The sequence below is a fragment of the Lagenorhynchus albirostris genome, chromosome X (assembly GCF_949774975.1).
Source record: "Lagenorhynchus albirostris chromosome X, mLagAlb1.1, whole genome shotgun sequence".
NCBI classification, from domain to species: Eukaryota; Metazoa; Chordata; class Mammalia; order Artiodactyla; family Delphinidae; genus Lagenorhynchus; species Lagenorhynchus albirostris.
The window spans coordinates 28,626,017-28,646,176 of record NC_083116.1 but is presented as its reverse complement, the minus strand read 5'-3'; the positions used below and the strand labels follow the sequence as shown (position 1 = coordinate 28,646,176).

At 46.7% G+C, this 20,160-nt stretch overlaps 1 protein-coding gene across 1 annotated transcript; it reads right to left on the bottom strand.

Moving 5' to 3' along the window:
- Window positions 1-1,179: 1,179 nt before the first annotated feature.
- LOC132512902 (homeobox protein ESX1-like) lies at window positions 1,180-12,177 on the bottom strand. The gene is made up of 5 exons (XM_060136932.1): window positions 12,072-12,177; window positions 11,547-11,916; window positions 4,941-4,986; window positions 1,400-1,776; window positions 1,180-1,336 (listed from the first exon to the last, which is right to left on the bottom strand). The coding sequence occupies exons 1-5, from the start codon at window positions 12,175-12,177 to the stop codon at window positions 1,180-1,182; spliced, it is 1,056 nt and encodes a 351-aa protein (XP_059992915.1).
- Window positions 12,178-20,160: the final 7,983 nt, after the last annotated feature.

Below are 20,160 nucleotides of genomic sequence, written 5' to 3'. Positions count from 1 at the left end.
GGCTGTGTTGGGTCTTTGTGGCTGTGCACGGGCTTTCTGTAGTTGCGGCGCTTCACATTGCAGTGGCTGCTCTTGTGGTGGAGCACGGGCTCTAGGTGTGCGGCCTTCAGTAGTTGTGGCACACAGGCTCAGTAGTTGTGGCGCACGGGCTTAGTTGCTCCGCGGCATGTGGGATCTTCCCGCAGGCAGACTCTTAACCACTGCGTCACCAGGGAAGCCCTACCTGCTTCTTTTAAATAAAGTGATTATCCTGGATCAGTGCTCAGGGACCACCACCTCCTGGCTTCAGGCAACACTCACCCAAGAGGCTCCCTTTCAGTGTTGAATTAGCTGGAACCAGAGTTCTCCCAAGGATGTTGAAGGTGACAAAATACACTTGAAGGCCACATCATCCGTCAGCTCTGAGCTGCGGAAGGAGCTATGATATGCTTTCCGCATCTGGGGGTGGGGGAGAGGGGGTGAGAAGAGCCCCATGCGGGCCTGGACAGTCTCCTCTTGTGTTACCTTCGCAGAGGTAGGCCCCTCCCCCTCCGCTAGCGTGGTTTCTGTCCCCAGGTGCCCTCCACAACAGGGAAGGCGGTGAACAGAACTGGGAGAGAAGCCGACGGTGCCCCGCTCCCTCTCCTCCATAAAGCCCTATGAGTAGTCACTGCAGAAGTGTCCCTTGGAGTCCTCCTTGTACCTGAGCTGGTCACCATGAATGGGCCTCAGGCCTGCTTTGAAACACACTGTTCTCCCATTCGAGACTCACACCACCCGTCTTGCACATCTAGGTGGTCCCAATGGGGCAGCGTGCGGGGAGCATGGGTGCTGGGGGAGAGGGTGGAAGAGAACAGGTGGGTCTGTGTAAACCCCTCACGGGCACCTGGCAAACTTCTGAGATGTGCATGGCCTATGATGGTGACTCAGGGCTGTTACTGCATGAAAGGAGGCCTCCTGGGCATTCGGTCTGAATGGAGTTGGCTTAGCCGTTTCTATCAAATTTACTAACCCCATGTGACACAGAGAACAAATATGCAGAGGACTCACAACTTTATTGAAAATACAAAACATGCCCTAAAACAGTGGGTCAAGGCCTCTACTTCTATTTAATATACTTTGCAGGCATCTGGGGAACTGCTCTTGGTGGTGAGGTATGCAGAATTTGAAACTGGCTCAAAGGCCCTTTGGAAAAAACCGTCACAGACACAATTCAATAGAAAGTTCGGGCAGCTGAAGGATCTCCAATGGAAAGGAACGACGCGATGCCACATGAGGGCACCAACAGTGTAGCACGTGTGGAAGATGACAGGGCGGAGGATGCAACAGCATAGGAGGAAAGGGTGGCAAGGGCGGCCTGGGCGGCATGGGTGGCATGGATGGCTCAGGCGGCACGGGCAGGTTGGGTGGCATGGGGGGCATGGGTGGGACGGGCGGCATGGGTGGCATGGGTGGCACGGGCAGGTTGGGTGGCATGGGGGGCATGGGTGGGACGGGCGGCATGGGCGGCATGGGCAGGTTGGGTGGCATGGGGGGCATGGGTGGGACGGGCGGCATGGGCGGCATGGGTGGCACGGGCAGGTTGGGTAGCATGGGCGCCCCGGGCAGCAGAGGCAGCTCCAGTGGCACTTGCTCCAGAAAAACGTGGACCCAATCCAGCTCCTGAAGCAGAATGGCACGGCAGGGTTCACACACACTAACGACAGCACGGAGGACCGGGGGCACGTGGGGCACGTTTCTGAGCATTACTGCCCTCTGATGTCTCCGACACTTGGCCCTTCTACTCTTAAACCAAACCTTCAAGCAGAGAGAAAAAGGGATTGATTAGTATATTGAGCATTTCATGTCAGACATGAAAAATTGCAGCAGGGAGCTCTCGGTGCCTTGAAGATTTGAAAGCGCATCAGGAGAAGCTATTTCCTTCTTGCTAAAGTATCTTAGGATATGTAGCTGAAGGCGCTCCCTTCAGCCGCCCTCCCCCCAAGAGCGAGCACCGACTATGTGCCAGGCTCTGGATTGGCATATGGCTTTGTCTCTCCCCTCCCACCTTTTCTATTATTTCCCCCACTCTTACACGCAGGTGGAGCTGACCAACTGCACTCTGTCCCTGCTGTTATTACTGTGCCTGGGAGGTCTGCGTCCTGACAACTGACCGTCAGCTCCAGCTGCCACTAATCCCTACTCATTGGGCAGGTGTCACCTTAGTTATGGGGGAAGTTGAGCATAGGAAAAAGTGGGTGCCTTTTAAAATCATACTGAGGGGAACGGTCCCCATTTTGAAAAACCCATCTTTGGTTACAGTAAATAATCAATAGGAGTGGGTTGGATTTTTAAACAAAAGCTTTCCCCAAGGATGACTAAAAAGGGTCATTCATCCTCTGGAGCCTTGGGATGGTTATAAAGAAGGAGATGGTATTGTGAGGGAGGTTTGGTCATGGGGGGCCCAGGGACTTTGTGGCTTGTCTTGCTGGACACCGGCGGAACTGAAGCCCTGGACACTGCCTTAATATTAGACTATAGGGGTAACGAATGCTTAGACGAACTCAGCCCAAATTTACTAAAACTCTTAAAATCTTTGCCCAGACAAGAGTTTGGGGGGAAAGAGGCATACCATTGTCACCTCTGTCAATTCTGTACTCTCCAACCTGCCCCACCCTCCAAACCTTCCTGGGCTCAGGACCAGGTCAGCTCACTCCACTCTGGCTACAGTTGCAGGGCCTTGGAGCAGAGCCTCTGGTGCCCAGCAAGGTTGCACCCTCTAGGAGCTGCTAATCAACCAGGAGATCCCCATCCTGTCCCTTATGCTTAAGTCAAGAGCGTGCAACCTGCATTTTAGGAAGACAGCCGACAACCACGTGACTGAGGGGTCACAAAACGGCTCCCCCCTAAATATCTGCCAACTAGTAACAACTGAAAGTAAAACCTGTCCTGTGGACTGCACTGCTCCCTCAGCATCTCAGTTAATGGAATTGTGCCATATTTAGTATTTTTGGATGTTTCCACTCGGCAAATTTTACATGAGACCAAGGGCCTCCTCTCTCTGTCGCCCCATCTTCCCTCTCCCATCTTAGTATTTGGGTCCTTCTGCTGCATGAATATGTAGTCGAGAAAAGCCAGTGTAATAGAGCTCATTTTGGGGGGTTCGAGTGTACCAATGGTCAAATCTGCATAAATATAAGCAATGTGCAAAGCTGGCTATGTGAGGTTCAGGCTGACACTACTTCCATATTTCCAATACTGGTTTCATAAAACAGCTCCTACTGTCCTTGCAAACCAAGGGAGGGTGTCCATTAAATGTTTCTTTGGGACGCTCATGCTGTAGAGTTTGGAAACAGATGAAAACATTCTCCCGTCTTCTTCATTTGTTTCTTGTTGCTCCTTTTCCCTTCAGAACTCCATTAAGAGACCACTACGTAAACCCAGGAGAAACAAGCCACCAAAACTTCAGTTTCTCTTTTCCTCTGAGCTTGCTTTGCCTGCTTGAGAAAGCAGAGGCCTGCGCCTCCCAAGCCCTGGCCAGACCTGACTGTGAGCCCAGCCCGTGGCCTTAGGCCGCCAGCACTGCTTTCCAGACCCCACCACCAGCTCTGCAGCCCGTGTCCATCACTGCCCTCACACACGCTCTCTGCAGCAAAGCCAGTGAACCCATCCTGATTCTTCTTTCCTTCCTTCCTTCTTTCTTCCTTTCTATCAATCTTGTGTTTTAAAAAATATTCCTCTTCCACAACAAGTGAAGCCACTGCACTGAGAAGACCGCGCACCACAACGAAGAGTAACCCCGGCTCTCCTCAACTAGAGAAGAGCCCACACACAGCAACGAAGACCCAACGCAGCCAAATATAAATAAATAAATATATTAAATATATATATATATATATATATATATATATATATATACTCCTTTGATACAACTTACTGTGTTCTATGGACAAATAATCAGCTTCTGTGCCATGAGCTACCAACTAGTAACCACTACCTGAATGAATGAGCAAGTATTTCAAATTAACACAGGTAAGCGACTAGCTGAGAGCCAACCACTGACCATCACAAACAAATTCTTCGAAACCAATCCCTCATAATAGTATGAAAACGGAAGAAAAAAATTCTTAGACATTAGAAATTGCTCAAAATAATATTCACTGATACATTCGGTAGTTTCATAATGTTGAATTTACGCAGTATCTCCAAGACACATATCGATAGTATCCAATTATTCTCAAACCCGTCCACCTTTTGAGGTCAGTGGAAATTTATTCAAATTTGTTCTTTTCGTTTGTTTTATTGTTTTATATGTTTAGACAAATTCCTAAAGGTTGCAAACCTTTCCCCCCCTCTCCATCATACTGCACAACCTACTATGTTAGCAATGTTTTCAGGCTGCACATCAAAAAATTTCAGAAAATTAAAATTTACGGCTGAAACTCTCTACACTGCTCTACCAAACACATAAAAACAACAGCAAGAGGACCAGGCACTTGGAATTTTAAGCTATTCGCCTCCCCATCAGTCTCACTTAAACTAAACATATATTAGTTGCTCACATGTTGTGTTCCGAGGTGAGTTATTCCCTTACCCAATTGCCTGAATACTTGTAAATTCACTCCTTATACAAAGAGCTTAGGTCTGGCTTTAAAACTTTTAAATAATTTAGTATACTTGAACCCTCTTCTAACCCAGCTATTTGGTGCATTAATTTGAATAACTGCCAAGTCAGAATCAGCCCCAACATGATTCCACAGAGACTTGTCCCCTAAGGGATACCAGTTTTGGAAGGAGTTTAACTTTACTGAAGATACATATATTCTGGCCCCAAAGCCCCACAAGTCCAAACCTTATTTCCAAAACATCGACAAGTGTACAAAAACACACCAACTTGAGAATGTCTAGGACAAGGTATCCAATTCCTAAAGCAGGTTTTAGATTGGCTGCCGTGCCAAGTTGCTTTTTTCAGGTTTACTGACCCACACTCTGGCTTCAGTCACTCCCAGGCGTCTTGCAAGCTCCTTTCTGAGGGGAAAAATGTTGAAAATATTCAGCATTTGACATTATGGATGAAATGAAATATACAATGCACATTTCATGCTATGTTAAAATGTTTATTCAGAGAGTAACCAAGATGGTGACATAGGAAAAACCCCGAGCTTACCTCCTTCCATGGGTACACCAAAATTACAGCTATTTACAGAGCAACTTTTTTTTTTTTTTTTTTTTGCGGTACGCGGGCCTCTCACTGTTGTGGCCTCTCCCGTTGCGGAGCACAGGCTCCGGACGCGCAGGCTCAGCGGTCATGGTTCACGGGCCCAGCCGCTCCGCGGCATGTGGGATCTTCCCGGACCAGGGCACGAACCCGTGTCCCCTGCATCGGCAGGCGGACCCTCAACCACTGCGCCACCAGGGAAGCCTACAGAGCAGCTATTGATGAGAATGACCTGAAGACTAGCAGACAAGAGCTTCCACAACTTCCACAACTCTCACCACTATTATTATTCAACATAGTTTTGGAAGTCCTAGCCACGGCAATCGGAGAAGAAAGAGAAATAAAAGGAATACAAATTGGAATAGAAGAAGTAAAGCTGTCACTGTTTGCAGATGGCATGATACTATACATAGAGAATCCTACAGATGTCACCAGAATACTACTGGAGCTAACCAATGAATTTGGTAAAGTTGCAGGATACAAAATTAATGCACAGAAATCTCTTGCATTCCTATACACTAATGATGAAAAATCTGAAAGAGAAATTAAGGAAACACTCCCATTTACCATGGCAACAAAAAGAGTAAAATACCTAGGAATAAACCTACCTAGAGAGACAAAAGACCTGTATGCAGAAAACTATAAGACACTGATGAAAGAAATTAAAGATGATACCAACAGATGGAAAGATATACCATGTTCTTGGATTGGAAGAATCAACATTGTGAAAATGGCAATACTATCCAAAGCAATCTACAGATTCAATGCAATCCCTATCAAATTACCAATGGTGTGTTTTACAAAACTAGAACAAAAAAAATCTTAAAATTTGTATGGAGACACAAAAGACCCCGAATATCCAAAGCAGTCTTGAGGGAAAAAAATGGAGCTGGAGGAATCAGACTCGCAGACTTCAGACTATACTGCAAAGCTACAGTAATCAAGACAATAGGGTACTGGCACAAAAACAGAAATACAGATCAATGCAACAGGATAGAAAGCCCAGACATAAACCCACGCACCTATGGTCAACTAATCTATGACAAAGGAGGCAGGGACGTACAATGGAGAAAAAGACAGTCTCTTCAATAAGAGGTGGTGGGAAAACTGGACAGCTCCATGTAAAAGAATGCAATTAGAACACTCCCTAACACCATACACAAATATAAACTCAAAATGGATTAGAGACCTAAATGTAAGACCGAGCACTATAAAACTTTTAGAGGAAAACATAGGAAGAACACTCTTTGAGATAAATTGAAGCAAGATCTTTTTTGTTCCACCTCCTAGAGTAATGAAAATAAAAACAAAAATAAACCAATGGGACCTAATGAAACTTAAAAGCTTTTGCATAACAAAGGAAACCATAAACACGGCCAAAAGACAACCCTCAGAATGGGAGAAAATATTTGCAAATGAAGAAAGTGACAAAGGATTAATCTCCAAAATTTACAAGCAGCTCATGCAGCTCAATAGCAAAAAAACAAACAACCCAATCCAAAAATGGGCAGAAGACCTAAATAGACATTTCTCCAAAGAAGACATACAGATGACCAAGAAGCACATGACAAGCTGCTCAACAGCACTAATTATTAGAGAAACGCAAATCAAAACTACAATCAAGTATCACCACACACCAGTTAGAATGGGCATCATTCGAAAATCTACAAACAACAAATGCTGGAGAGGATGTGGAGAAAAGGGAACCCTCTTGCACTGTTGGTGGGAATGTAAATTGATACAGCCACTGTGGAGAACAGTATGGAGGTTCCTTAAAAAACTAAAAATAGAATTACCATATGACCCAGTAATCCCACTCCTGGGCATATACCCAGAGAAAACCATAATTCAAAACGACACATGCACCCCAATGTTCATTACAGCACTATTTACAATAGCCAGGTCATGGAAGCAACCTAAATGCCCATCGTCAGATGAATGGATAAAGAAGATGTGGTACATATGTACAATGGAATATTACTCAGCCATAAAAAGGAACGAAATTGGGTCATTTGTAGAGATGTGGATGGATCTAGAGACTGTCATACATAGTGAAGTAAGTCAGAAAGAGAAAAACAAATATCCTATATTAATGCATATATGTGGAACCTAGAAGAATGGTACAGATGAACCAGTTTGCAGGGCAGAAATAGAGATGCACATGTACAGTACAAACATATGGACACCAAGGGGGGACAGTGGGGTGGTGCTGGTGGTGGGATGAACTGGGAGACTGGGATTGACATATATACACTAATATGTATAAAATGGATAACTAATAAGAACCCACTGTATAAAAAAATAAATAAAATTCAAAAAAATAAATATATAAAAAAATAAAAACGGACAGCACTAATCATCAGAGTAATGCAAACCACAACTACAGTGAGATATCACCTTAGAATAGCTACCGTCCAAAAGACTACAGGGACTTCCCTGGTGGTGCAGTGGTTAAGAATCCACCTGCCAGTGCAGGGGACACGGGTTTGAGCCCTGGTCCAGGAAGATCCTACATGCCACAGAGCAACTAAGCCCGTGCACCACAACTACTGAGCCTGCGCTCTAGAGCCCTCGGGCCACAACTACTGAGCCCGTGTGCCACAACTACTGAAGCCTGCGCACCTGCAGCCTGTGATCCACCACAAGAGAAGCCACCGCAATGAGAAGCCCGTGCACCGCAACAAAGAGCAGCTCTGGCTCACCTGCAACTAGAGTAAGCTCGCGCACAGCATCGAAGACCCAATGCAGCCAAAACTTAGTAAATTAATTAATTCTTAAAAAGACTACAAATAACAAATATTGGTGAGGATGTGGAGAAAGGGGAACCCTTGTACACTGTTGGTGGGAATGTAAATTGGTGCAGCCACTGTGGCAAACAGTATGGAGGTTTCTCAAAAAACTAAAAATAGAACTACCATAGGACCCAGCAATTTCAATCCTGGGTATATATCTGAAAAAAACAAAAACACTAATTCAAAAAGATACATGCACCCCAATGTTCATAGCAGCATTATTTACAATAGCCAAGATATGGGAGCAACCTGAGTGTCCACCAATAGAGGAACGGATAAAGAAGATGTGGTATGTATATACAATGAAGGTTAAAAAAAATAAAACTTTGCCATTTGCAACAACATGGATGGACATGGAGGGTATTATGCTTAGTGAAATAAGTAGGACAGAGAAAGACAAATGATCTCACTGATATGTGGAATCTAAAAATTAAAGCAAACTATTGAATACAACGAAAAAGAAACAGTCTCATAGATATAGAGAACAAACTAGTGGTTACCAGTGGGAAGATACAGGGGAGGAGGACGAGATAGGGGCAGTGGATTAATAGGTACAAACTACTATGTATAAAATAAATAAGCTACAAGGATATACTGTACAGCATGGGGAATATAGCCAATATTTTATAATAACTATAATGGAGTATAACCTTTAAAAATTGTGAATCACTATATTGTACACCTGAAACTTATATAATATTGTACATCAACTGTAACTCAATTAAAAACAAACCCGATAACCCTAAAGTCTCCACCAAAAAACTGCTACAACTAATAAGTGAATTCAGTAAAGTTTCAGGATTCAAATTAATATACAGAAATCTGCTGCTTTTCTCTACACTATAATACACTATACTCTCAGACAGAAAGCAAGAAAACAATCCCATTTAAAATAGCTTCAAGGGCTTCCCTGGTGGCGCAGTAGTTTAGAATCCACCTGCCAATGCAGGGGCCACGGGTTCAAGCCCTGGTCTGGGAAGATCCCACATGCCGTGGAGCAACTAAGCCTGTGGGACACAACTACTGAGCCTGCGCTCTGGAGCCTGCGAGCCACAGCTACTGAGCCCACGTGCCACAACTACTGAAGCCCGCGTGCCTAGAGCCTGTGCTCTGCAACAAGAGAAGCCACCACAATGAGAAGGCCCCACTTGCCGCAACTAAAGAAAGCCCACGTGCAGCAACAAAGACCCAACGCAGCCAAAAATAAAAGTAATTAATTAATTAATAATAAGAAATAAAATAGCATCAAAAAGAATAAAATACCTAGGAATAAACTTAACCAAGGAAGTGAAAGACCTATACTCTGAAAACTATATACAAAACACTGATGAAGGAATTTGAAAATGTTCCCCCCAAATGGCAAGATACACTGTGTTCTTGGATTGGAAGAATTAATATTGCTAAAATATCCATACAGGAAACACAGGGGACCCCGAATGGCCAGGGCAGTCTTGAGAACGAGGAACGGAGCTGGAGGAGTCGGGCTCCCTGGCTTCGGACTATACTACAGAGCTGCAGTGGTCGGGACACTGTGGTACTGGCGCAGAGGCAGGGAGATGGATCAGTGCAACAGGATGGAAAGCCCAGAGATGAACCCACGCACATATGGTCACCTTATCTTTGATGAAGGAGGCAGGAGTGTACAGTGGAGAAGGGACAGCCTCTTCAATGGGTGGTGCTGGGAGGACTGGACAGGTACATGTAAAGGTTTGAGATTAGATCACTCCCTGGCACCATGCACAAAAATAAGCTCAAAATGGATGGAGGGCCTGAATGTAAGGCCAGAAGCTGTCGGGCTCTTAGAGGAAAGCATAGGCAGAACATTCTATGACATAAATCACAGCAAGATCCTTTTTGACCCACCTCCTAGAGAAATGGAAATAGAAACAAGGGTGAATAGAAACAAGTACCTTATACAGTACTGAATGTTAATTATATCATAATAAACTGGAAGAAAAAATATTTATCAGGCAGCTCTAGACATCCAAATCAAGGGGCATCTTGAGTTTGACACTTTTGAGAAAGGGAGAAATTGGGCTGATCCAATTATCACACCACAGCAAAAAGCAACCGAACTTGGAGTAATCGAGTTGAACAGAAAATCCTAAACCGAAGTTGATGCTAGTTGCCATCCCTTCTTGTTGAATCGTCTCCTACCGCCATCCAGGTTTCCACGATACGGTTTGCCTACAAACAGCCTCTCCAAACACTCCTCCTCTGTCTCTTGCAAGCTTCTTTTATTGTCTTTCAATATTCCCTAGCTCAGTGAATATACCAGCAGCCATTCATTTGGGCAAATCAGAAATTTATACATTTTTCTTAAACATTTCCTTTTACCCCCGTGTTCAAATTACCATGAATTGCTATCAATTTTACCTGCTAAATATCTCTCTAATCTGTTCACTTCTCTCCATCGCCACTACCCTGGACCAACACACCATCACCTCTGGCCTTGCCTACTGAACAGCCTCCTAGGCTGTTCAGTCCTCCTAGGACTCCTAGGACTGAATCCCAGCTCTGCCACATTCCAGCTGTGCCATCTTGGGCAAGTCTCATCACTTCTCTGAGCTTCAGTTTTTTCACAGTTATAAGTGGGGATAATAACAGTGGCTACCACATTCACAAGGGGTTGTGAAGATTCAATGAAGTATGTAGAAAAACCCTTTAAAACAAGTGCTTAACACACAGTAAGCACAATGTAAATGATAGCTTTTTAAATTTTAGCCGCATTCACAGGTACTCAGCAACCCATTCATTCTCCACACTGAAGCTTGCTTTAGGGAACAATTCTGCCTCAGGCACAAACTTCAGGGGTAACTAAAAATTCAGTAATCGGGCTTCCCTGGTGGCGCAGGGGTTAAGAATCCACCTGCCGATGCAGGGGACACGGGTCCGAGCCCTGGTCCGGGAAGATCCCACATGCCGCGGGGCAACTAAGCCCGTGTGCCACCACTACCGAGACTGCGCTCTAGAGCCCGCGAGCCACAACTACTGAGCCCACGTGCCACAACTACTACGGAAGCCCACCCGCCTAGAGCCCGCACTCTGCAACAAGAGAAGCCACCACAATGCGCGCACCGCAACTTAGGGTAGCCCCCGCTCGCCGCAACTAGAGAAAGCCCGTGCCCAGAGCCCGAGAGCAGCAACAAAGACCCAATGCAGCCATAAATAAATAAACTGATTTATTTTTAAAAATTCAGTAATCAAGATAAAGGATGTTTTCATGTAGTGTTTAAACTAATGCAAATATAATCCATGAATAACTGATGATCAAAATTTCAGATAAAAGTAGATTCCAACTCTGCATTTGCTCCACCACGTCTCGGGCGACTCATTATTTATGTGAACCGGCGGCCCACAAAGCTCCCCAACGTGACTTACTCAAACACCGCACGGAAATATCGACCTCGATTCCCGCCAGGCAGAGTCCCCGCCCCCGTCCTAGGCCTCGAGTGTGCCGGAAGGGCGGGCCGCCGCCAGGCCCCGGGGCTTTCAGATCCGGAGCCTAGGAGAGGGACTCGCGAGAGCGCCGCCCACCACCCACGCGGCAGCCCGCGCCACCCGAGACGCCCACTTACCGCATGAGCGCGGTGGGGTACTGAGTGTGCTGGAAAACGTGCTCCAGGTCCTGCACCTGCGCTTGCGTGAACCTGGAGCGGGGGGCCCGCCGCCGCCCTTCTGCGGCCTCAGGACCCTCGACGGCGGCCCGCGGGGGCTGCTCCTCGCCGCCCTGCTCTCCGCCTTCGCCGCCGCCCGTCTCGGCCTCGGCCTCGCGACTTTCGCCGTCCGCGGGGCAGGCGGCTCCGACGCTGACCTCGCAGCCTTCCTTTCCTTCTCCTTCATCTCCCGCCTCTTTCCCATCCGCGGCTGCTCCCTGCTCCAGTTCGGACTGAACCTTCTGCTCCTGGCCCCCCTCTCCGGGAGGCGACATCTCCGCGGGCTTCACCTCTGCAAGGGAGGAAACCCAAAGAGAAAGATCAGGCCATCGAGTGAGCCCGGCTCTGGGGAGGGCCTGCGTCCGAGGGGGGTCCTGCCGTTCGCCCCGCCCTGGGAAAGTACCTTTCCTGGAATCCGTTAAAGCGAGTGCCCCACCCGCCACTGACCTTTCGCTTCTTCCCGCTCCTCTTCGACCCCCAGCTTGAAGAAGCGGGCAATGGCTGCATCTGTGACGTCATAGGCATCGTGGCTGCTCTGCGGCTGACGCTCCATGTCCCGACTGCTGTCGAGGAGGCTGTGAGCTTCAGCAGAGGCTGCTCCGGATCTCCTGAGACCCCCGGCTCACGACTCAAGGCTAGAGCGGTGGCCCACGATCTGGCACGTTAAGGCTCCTCTGGCGGCTGGTCCGGTTTCAGAGATTCTGGTATGACGCCCGCTGTGGGTTTACCACAGCCTGCTGGGGGTTGGGTTAGCTGATGTGCGCATGCGGCAGGGCGTCAGCCGTCTAGGGGCCGTCTAAGGGGGCGCGGGCAGGGCGCGGAGGATGTTGCGCGCCGCCCAGGCGCTGGTAGGGAGCATGCGTGAGAGCAGAATTCCGGGTGGCAGGTTGCAACCTAGCTGACTAAGTACTCCGCACTTGGTCGGGCGCCTTCCCAGACCAAGGGGCTGTGCCCGTTTTGTGGAGGGTAAGAGAGAGACCTCACCCAAGCTCCATAGACCTTGGAGAAGCATTTGGGGACTATCTCTTGACCGAGCCCTCCATATCCGGCAGCCAGTACCAAGAAGGGAACAGTAATCAAAGTAATACGGTCGCCCCTCGGTATCCGCGGGGGATTGGTTCCAGGACCCGCCGCGGATACCAAAATCGGCAGATGCTCAAGTCCCAGAGTCGGCCCTCCGCATCTGCTGATGCGAAACCCATGGCTATGGAGGGCCGCCTGTATATTTATTGAAATTTTTTTAAAAAACACCAAAAACCTGTGTTTAAGTGGACTTGCAAGTTCAAAAGCCGTGTATTTGAAGGGTCGACCGTATTATTAGCTAGGAGTTTGCTTGCTCTGAACTTTTGCAATGAGGTTGAAGTCAGAGTCCGCCATACTCCCCGGGTCTCCAGGAGCAGGAGTTCAGGGCTGGGTTTTCTGAGCATGCCTGGTGCTCAGATGCACTATGCAAACAAAACAAAAGAAAGCGAAAGCCAGCGCCCCCCCCCCCCCGATTAGCCTATAGATTTTTAGTAATGAATCAACATCAGATTGCAGGTGTAGAAACCTGCACAGTGTTTCAAGCACTCAAGAATGCTTGCCGGGTACAGATTTCCTGCCTTTTTTCTTTTTCTTTTTTTTGGTCCTTGTTGCAGCTATGGACTATGCTACATCTTTGTGCACAGCTCCTAAGCTCCTATTGCTTCTGGCTGTGGATCCTCTACAAAAGCATACATGTCCCTTGTGGTGGGCCCCTGTGGACATGGGTAAATTTACCCACTTTCTTGCCGCTGCCTATCCCCCCATCTCATCTCCTCACGTTTTCTCGAAATATTCTCCTGAGCCCTTGCTGAGGAGTAAATAAATTTTATTTATTGTCAAATAAAAGAGGGCCAGGCCAGATTTACAGCTCTATGGTTTTTCCTTGGAGAAGTGTTTTATAGATGCCCCAAGACTTAATATCCTAAATATTGAAAATAGCTTATAATAATGGGCCCTATACTTGACAATGTACTTGATTTAGCCTGTGTTTCCTTGGACAACCATTTTCATCAACCCCATTGGGGATCAGAAGCCAAATCATTTTTGTGGGCTCCTAAATATATCATGGGACCTAGTCCCCTCACCTACAGTGCCTAAGGGATAAGTGCCCCTGCCTCATGTCTGTGGAGGGTGGTCCAGAAACTAAAAAAGGTTTGTTGACCAATTCTCTTTCAAAAACTGGTAAGACATGGCAATATGAGTACCTCCTCCTGATTTTAACCAAGACATTTCCTCCTCAGGTTGGCCCTTGGTGAGTTCGGCAGGCCTGTCCCTCTCTTGGCTGGATACCCTGTACACAATTTTGGCTCCATATCAGTTATCACATGCGAGACCTATGAGGGTTTTTATCATGATTTGCATGAGACAAGCTAGGAGGTCTGTGACAGCTCAGGAGGTGTGTCCTTCCACATCTCAGATTTCCACAGTGAATTTGTGTTTTCTCAACTTTAGTCACCCATGTGACCCTTGACAAATGTTGCCCTACCTTGGCATCAGTCATGGTCGTATTTATTTAAAAGTTTTACTTAACTTCACACTTTGAAAACCTTAAATACTGAACGGAGCTTCATCCTAAGCAGTAACAGCCATGAATCGTAGTCGATGTAGCGGATTTATGGGAGCAGGGGCCCTGGAGCCAGATTGCTGGCATCTAAATCCTGGCTTTGCTCAACGCTTGCTAGCTGGCTAAACTGTTAGGTTGCTTATTCTCACTTAGTCGTGGTTTCCACATCTGTAAAATGAGGCTAGCAATAGTAACTACCTCACCAGGTTATCGTGAGGATTAACTGAGATGGTGAAAACACAGTGTTACCAACGGCCATACCATGCTGTCTCACATTTCCAATTTTCATCAATCTTGTGGTTTATTTATTCACAAAGGTCCATGAGAGAAGAAAGATGATGGCTATTCTCTGGCAGTTGGCAATGAGGACAGAAAGTTTTCTTGTGAATATGTCGCTACCATGTTTTTGTGTCCCTATACGTGCTTCAGTCAGGAATCCTCTGTTGGCTGCTCTGTTTACAAGGCCCTGCCTCAGGCAGTGTGGAGAGTGTCATGATTCCAGACGCAGCTATTGTGCCACGGGTTCTCACAGTCTGGGGAGAGAGATCAGCCCATGTGAGAGAAAGAAGCTGAAAATTCTGGAGACAGAGTGCCCAGCCCCACCGCCACTAACTTGCTGTGTGGCCAGAGCTAAATTAGCTGACCTCTCTGTGCCTCAGGTGCCACATCTGTAGGATGGGGGTCATGATGGTACCTGCTCTACCGTGTTGTGAAATTTACATGAAGGAATACAAATAAGGCCCATGGTGAGGGCTCAGATAACTTTAGCTGATGCTAGAGTTAAGGGGTCGGGACTGACTGCGGTCATTCTGCACAGGGGCCTGCACTGTGACTGAGGATGCTGGACATGGAGTGTCGCCCCTGCCCCTGAGTGGATATGAGAGTCTGTGGAGTGGCACAGAGCTGTGCTTGCTCAGGCTGGTGACACCATGTGGGTACTCACTGTGCACCAGGGCCTGGCTAATCGATCTTATAGCCGTCCCCTGAGGAGGGGGCCATCACTCTCTTTAGTTCCTAAGGGAAGAAGTGGAGGCTCGGAGAGGTCCAGTGACTTCCCTAAGGTTACATAGGTCAGTGGAAGAGGGCCAGGATTCAAACCGTTGAAGAGACTTTGTTCTTAGCAGCCCGTGGTAGAAGCAGATTTGGCTTTTTTTGCAGGGTGGTGGGGTTTCCCTTACACCTCACAGAGTGAGTCAAATTTTGGTAAATGCTAAGCAGGCCGTGCATGGAACTTCAGTTCAGGGAGGTAGTATGAGCAGCCCCAGGAGTGATCAAGTGTAAAGCTTGGCTTAGGGAACACCAACCCAAACAGGATGGCCAGGAGAATGAATGCATATGAGGTGCTGACCTTGAGAGGGAGCTGGAGGGGGAGCCTGGAGACAACTCTGTACTGGGTGGGAACTAAAGTTTAAAAGTTAGGTTGGGGTCCAATTTATGGAAGGAGTTAGAATGTCTGCATTTGGGATCATGGAAAACTGTAAGAGTTTTGTGCCGGGGGAGTGCCTTAATGAAAGCAGTGTTTTAGGATGTGTTTATAGGAAGGGAATCTCTAGGCTGGCTCTTGGTTCAGTTCATTGCAGTTACTGGGCCTGCGGAACAAGGTACAGATCCGGAGGGCTTACTTGGAGGCCACAGCTGGCTGTCAGCGGGATTGGGAGTCCCCTTGAATTTGAATGTAAAGTTCCGTGTGTATGGTGGCATTAGAATAGTGTGTGCACTTTTCATCAGAAAAAGTGGGACACAATGCCCCTAACCACCCCCTCCCACCCAAAATAATAAGAAGAATAAATAATAACTAATGATAATAATCGGAAAGACCAAGGAATTGAGTAACGGAAGCAGTCTCTGGAGTTGCAGCATATGCATCTGGTTTTAGGGCACTTCTACTTTCCTGCTCATAGCAAGAGCTTTGGCCCTGAATTCTCACTACACGACACTGACAAGCCTTACTGTCCCTGAGCCTTAGTTTCCCGAACTATAAACAACTATTACTCTTACTACTACTATTTTCTAAAATAAAGATAATCATCTCACGGAATTCTTATGAAGTCAGAATGAAGTATGGAAAGATACTCTATTAACTTTAATTGTGTATAAACCTAAGGGGTGACTTATGTGATGGTTTATTTTTATTGAAGTATAGTTGAATTATAATGCTTTGTTGATTACTGCTGTACAGCAGAGTGACTCAGTTATACATATATATATATATACACATTCTTTTTCATATTCTTTTCCATTATGGTTTATCATAGGATATTGAATATAGTTCCCTGTGCTATACAGTAGGACCTTGTTGTTTATCCATTTTATATATACTAGCTTGCATCTGCTAATCCCAAACTCCCAATCCATCCCTGTCCCACCCCACCTTCCCCCTTGGCAACCACCGGTCTTTTTTTTTTTTTAATGTTTAATTTTATTTATTTTTGGCTGAGTTGGGTTTTCGTTGCTGCGCACGGGCTTTCTCCAGTTGCCGTGAGCGGGGGCTACTCTTCGTTGTGGTGCACGGGCTTGTCACTGCGGTGGATTTTCTTGTTGCAGAGCATGGGCTCTAGGCATGCGGGCTTCTGTAGTTGTGGCACGCGGGCTCTAGAGCGCAGGCTCAGTCGTTGTGGCGCAGGGGCTTATTTTCTCTGCGGCATGTGGGATCTTCCTGGACCAGGGCTTGAACCCGTGACCCCTGCACTGGCAGGCAGATTCTTAACCACCGTGCCACCAGGGAAGCCCAAGCTATTTGCTTTTAGTCTACTCGATGGTAAAAGAAATGCAATGTGCTGATTCCTGTCAACTTTCAGATTTTTCAAGTTCTAGCTCAATCCCCATCTCTTGGAGGAAGCCACAGTACCGTCATCTTCTGAGCTCTTACTGCTCTTGAAATGGGACCAATTCATTGGATCCCTATCACACATTGCTTGCACTGCGAGTCAGTCTTAAATGTATGGAAGCATGAATGGTGTGTGTGTGTGTGTGTCCATGGGCGACTGTAATATGTATGTATACGTATGTGTATTTTGTGACTTCTCAGTTCCGGTGTAATCTGGCACTTGACACACTTCTTAGCATTCCCCATGCAGTACCCCAGAGCAGTGCTGTGTACGTAGCAGGCATTCAGTAAGGACTTGTTGATTGGTTGAAAGTGAATATAGAAGAAGGGTGGATGGCCTTGACTAAGGCCACTGAGCCTGGGGACTTTTACTAGCTGAGCTTGTCCAGTGTTGGCTCCATTCTCTTATTTTCCTCCCAGCCCATCTGGCAGTCCTGAGCGACAGACTCTGAGGCAGCAAAGATCTTCCCAGAAAGGCTCTAGCACTTAGCTGGTGGCCTTCCATGGGGGTGGAGAAACAGATCAGCAACGTGCTCTCCTCTGTGTCTGAAGCACTGTGTGTGGAGCTGCCCTGGAAGTCTGAATTGCAAAGGCTCTTCTCTCCTGTTTCTCTCTCCTTCTTCATAGTTATCATCCTTTTCCTCCCTATCATTAGTGTGTGTATGTGTCTGTGTGTGTGTATAATTTTTTAATTCATTGTCCATGTACTATAAATGAGGGCCAAAGAAAGACATAAGCAAGTCATGGAGAGAAAGAAAATACATGAGTTAAAGTCACATATATTCTGGAACAAGACAAATGCCACAGGTGAGTAACAAAGCAATAATATGGGAGTTCAAAGAAAGTAGATGTTACTTTCAATACAAATCTGGAAGCATACTTGAAGAAGTGGACTGAAAGATGACTCAGGTGTGCATGGGAGTTCTTATTTGCCTTCCCCAAAGAAACACTCAAGAACAAAAGTAACAGATTATCATTGTAATTTACATGGAGATGATGAAGAAAGCAAAACTAAAACAAATTAAACTGAACTATAACCTTGTCTAACATGCAAGGGTGATAATGGAAACTACCTTTTCAGTTTCTTATCCTATAATTTCTTTTACAAGTACTATATTCCACATACTGTAGATAGTGTGCAGAGTCCTGCTCTTTGTGTAATTTGAATTCATGCTAGATTATCTTGGCACTCAAAGGTTTAATTTCTAGGACACCAAAACTTCACAGACAGTAACTATACCCACCACTTAGCTCAATAGCTGATGGCGTGCAGGGGAAAAGCCTTTGTAGCCTGGTTTCCCAGGCCCTGGGCAGCAATTACATAAATGTTGATGCAAATGAATATGAAGAAGGCATACAGACAATGAACTTAAAATGTTTGTACACCTTTTAAGGACCTATTCTTTTTTTTTTTTTTTTGCCTTGTACACATTTTTTAACGTTTTTATTGGAGTATAATTGCTTTACAATGGTGTGTTAGTTTCTGCTTTATGACGAAGCGAATCAGTTATACATATACATATATCCCCATATCTCCTCCCTCTCGCATCTCCCTCCCTCCCACCCTCCCTACCCCACCCCTCCAGGCGGTCACAAAGCACCGAGCTGATCTCCCTGTGCTATGCAGCTGCTTCGCACTAGCTATCTATTTTACATTTGGTAGTGTGTATATGTCCATGCCACTCTCTCACTTTGTCCCAGCTTACCCTTCCCCCTCCCCGTATCCTCAAGTCCATTCTCTAGTAGGTCTGCGTCTTTAGTCCTGTAAGAACCTATTCTTGAGGAATTGACTTCATATGTGCTTGAGTAGATGGATAGAGATCCATAATCAAATATATGTATATAGGTATAGTTTACACAAAGGTGTATACATATATATACAAACAGATATATATATGTGTGTGTATATATATACATATATGTGTGTGTGTATATATGTATACATATATCTATATATCTCTTTGTTTAGACTCTACCTATATAAACTTATATATTATATGTCTCTGAATTCTACACACACACGTTCAATACCTTCTAACACTGGCGTCCTTTAGGTACCACTTCTGTGTGGAGTCACACTGAGGTTAAGTCTGAAGTGGCAATTATTCAAATTAATGCACCGAGGAGCCCAACTGTATTAAATTATTTAAAACCAGGCATAAATGCTTTGCATAAGGAGTGAATATATGAATACTTAGGCATCGGAGTGAGGGGATAATTCACACTCAGAACACAACAGACGAGCAACTGATGTATGTTTCGTTACGCTGACGCTGATGCGGAGGGGAGAGCGTAGAGGCCAAGTCTGCTCCTCCCGCAGCTGTTCTTTTGTTATCTTTTCCACAGAGAGTGGTTTCTTGCTTTCAGAACAAAATAAGATGCTCTCAGAACTTTGGTTAGCGAAGAAAATACTTTTAGGACTTTAGAATCTTTTAGAACTTTTGTAAAACACCATTTTGTCAGCGGATGAAGGAGGCACTTGGATGTCGAACACTTTCCAGAGGCGAGGGCCCGGGCTGGGTGGCACAGCTCATAGGCTTTGGGTCCCCGAGCTGTCCCACTGGAGGCAGCTCGCTGCCTAGGGCAGGGCTTGAGCTGCTGCCAGTGTGCTGAGGGGCAGGTCTGGCTTCCTTGCCCTGACGCCCGGGGTGCCCTTCTTCTCCAGCACCCACTCAGGGCTCTTCCTCGCCACCCCCGCCTCACAATCCTGCACGGGACCCTGTGCAGGAGACACAGCTGGGGGCTGAGGGCTGGAGCGGCCTGGCTGGCGCCCAGGTCAGTCCAGGCAGGGAAAACGGTGAGCTTCCCCCCAACTGAGGTGGCCTCAGAAGCCCTTGTACAACAGCCTCCGTGCCTGGACCCCGTTCCAGGTGACATCCGCTGGGAACAAGCAGGTGCGTCTAGGAGGGCAGGAGGTGAGAGGCCCCCTCACTGGCGGGTGTCTGTACAGTAGGTGGTCACTTGTTGGGGGTGCATACGTCCTTGCCTGGGGACAGCCTAGGCCAGGATCAGCCCATGAGAGCCTGGCAGTGTCCTGGGAAAGAAAGCCAGAGGCCCCGTGCCCAGTGCTGCCACGTAAGGCCCAGCCTGGTGTAGACCAAGTAGGGGCTCCCAGCAACTAC

What these genes read in the sequence shown, in the direction of transcription:
- LOC132512902 (XM_060136932.1), bottom strand. Translation starts at nt 12,177, where the DNA reads ATGGAGCGTCAGCCGCAGAGCAGCCACGATGCCTATGACGTCACAGAT. An exon ending in TACCCCACCGCGCTCATGCG is followed by an intron (nt 4,987 to 11,546) that starts GTAAGTGGGCGT and finishes TTTTCCCCTCAG; the next exon opens with AAAGGAGCTTGCAAGACGCC. An exon ending in TGACTGAAGCCAGAGTGTGG is followed by an intron (nt 1,777 to 4,940) that starts GTCAGTAAACCT and finishes CTCTGCTTGAAG; the next exon opens with GTTTGGTTTAAGAGTAGAAG.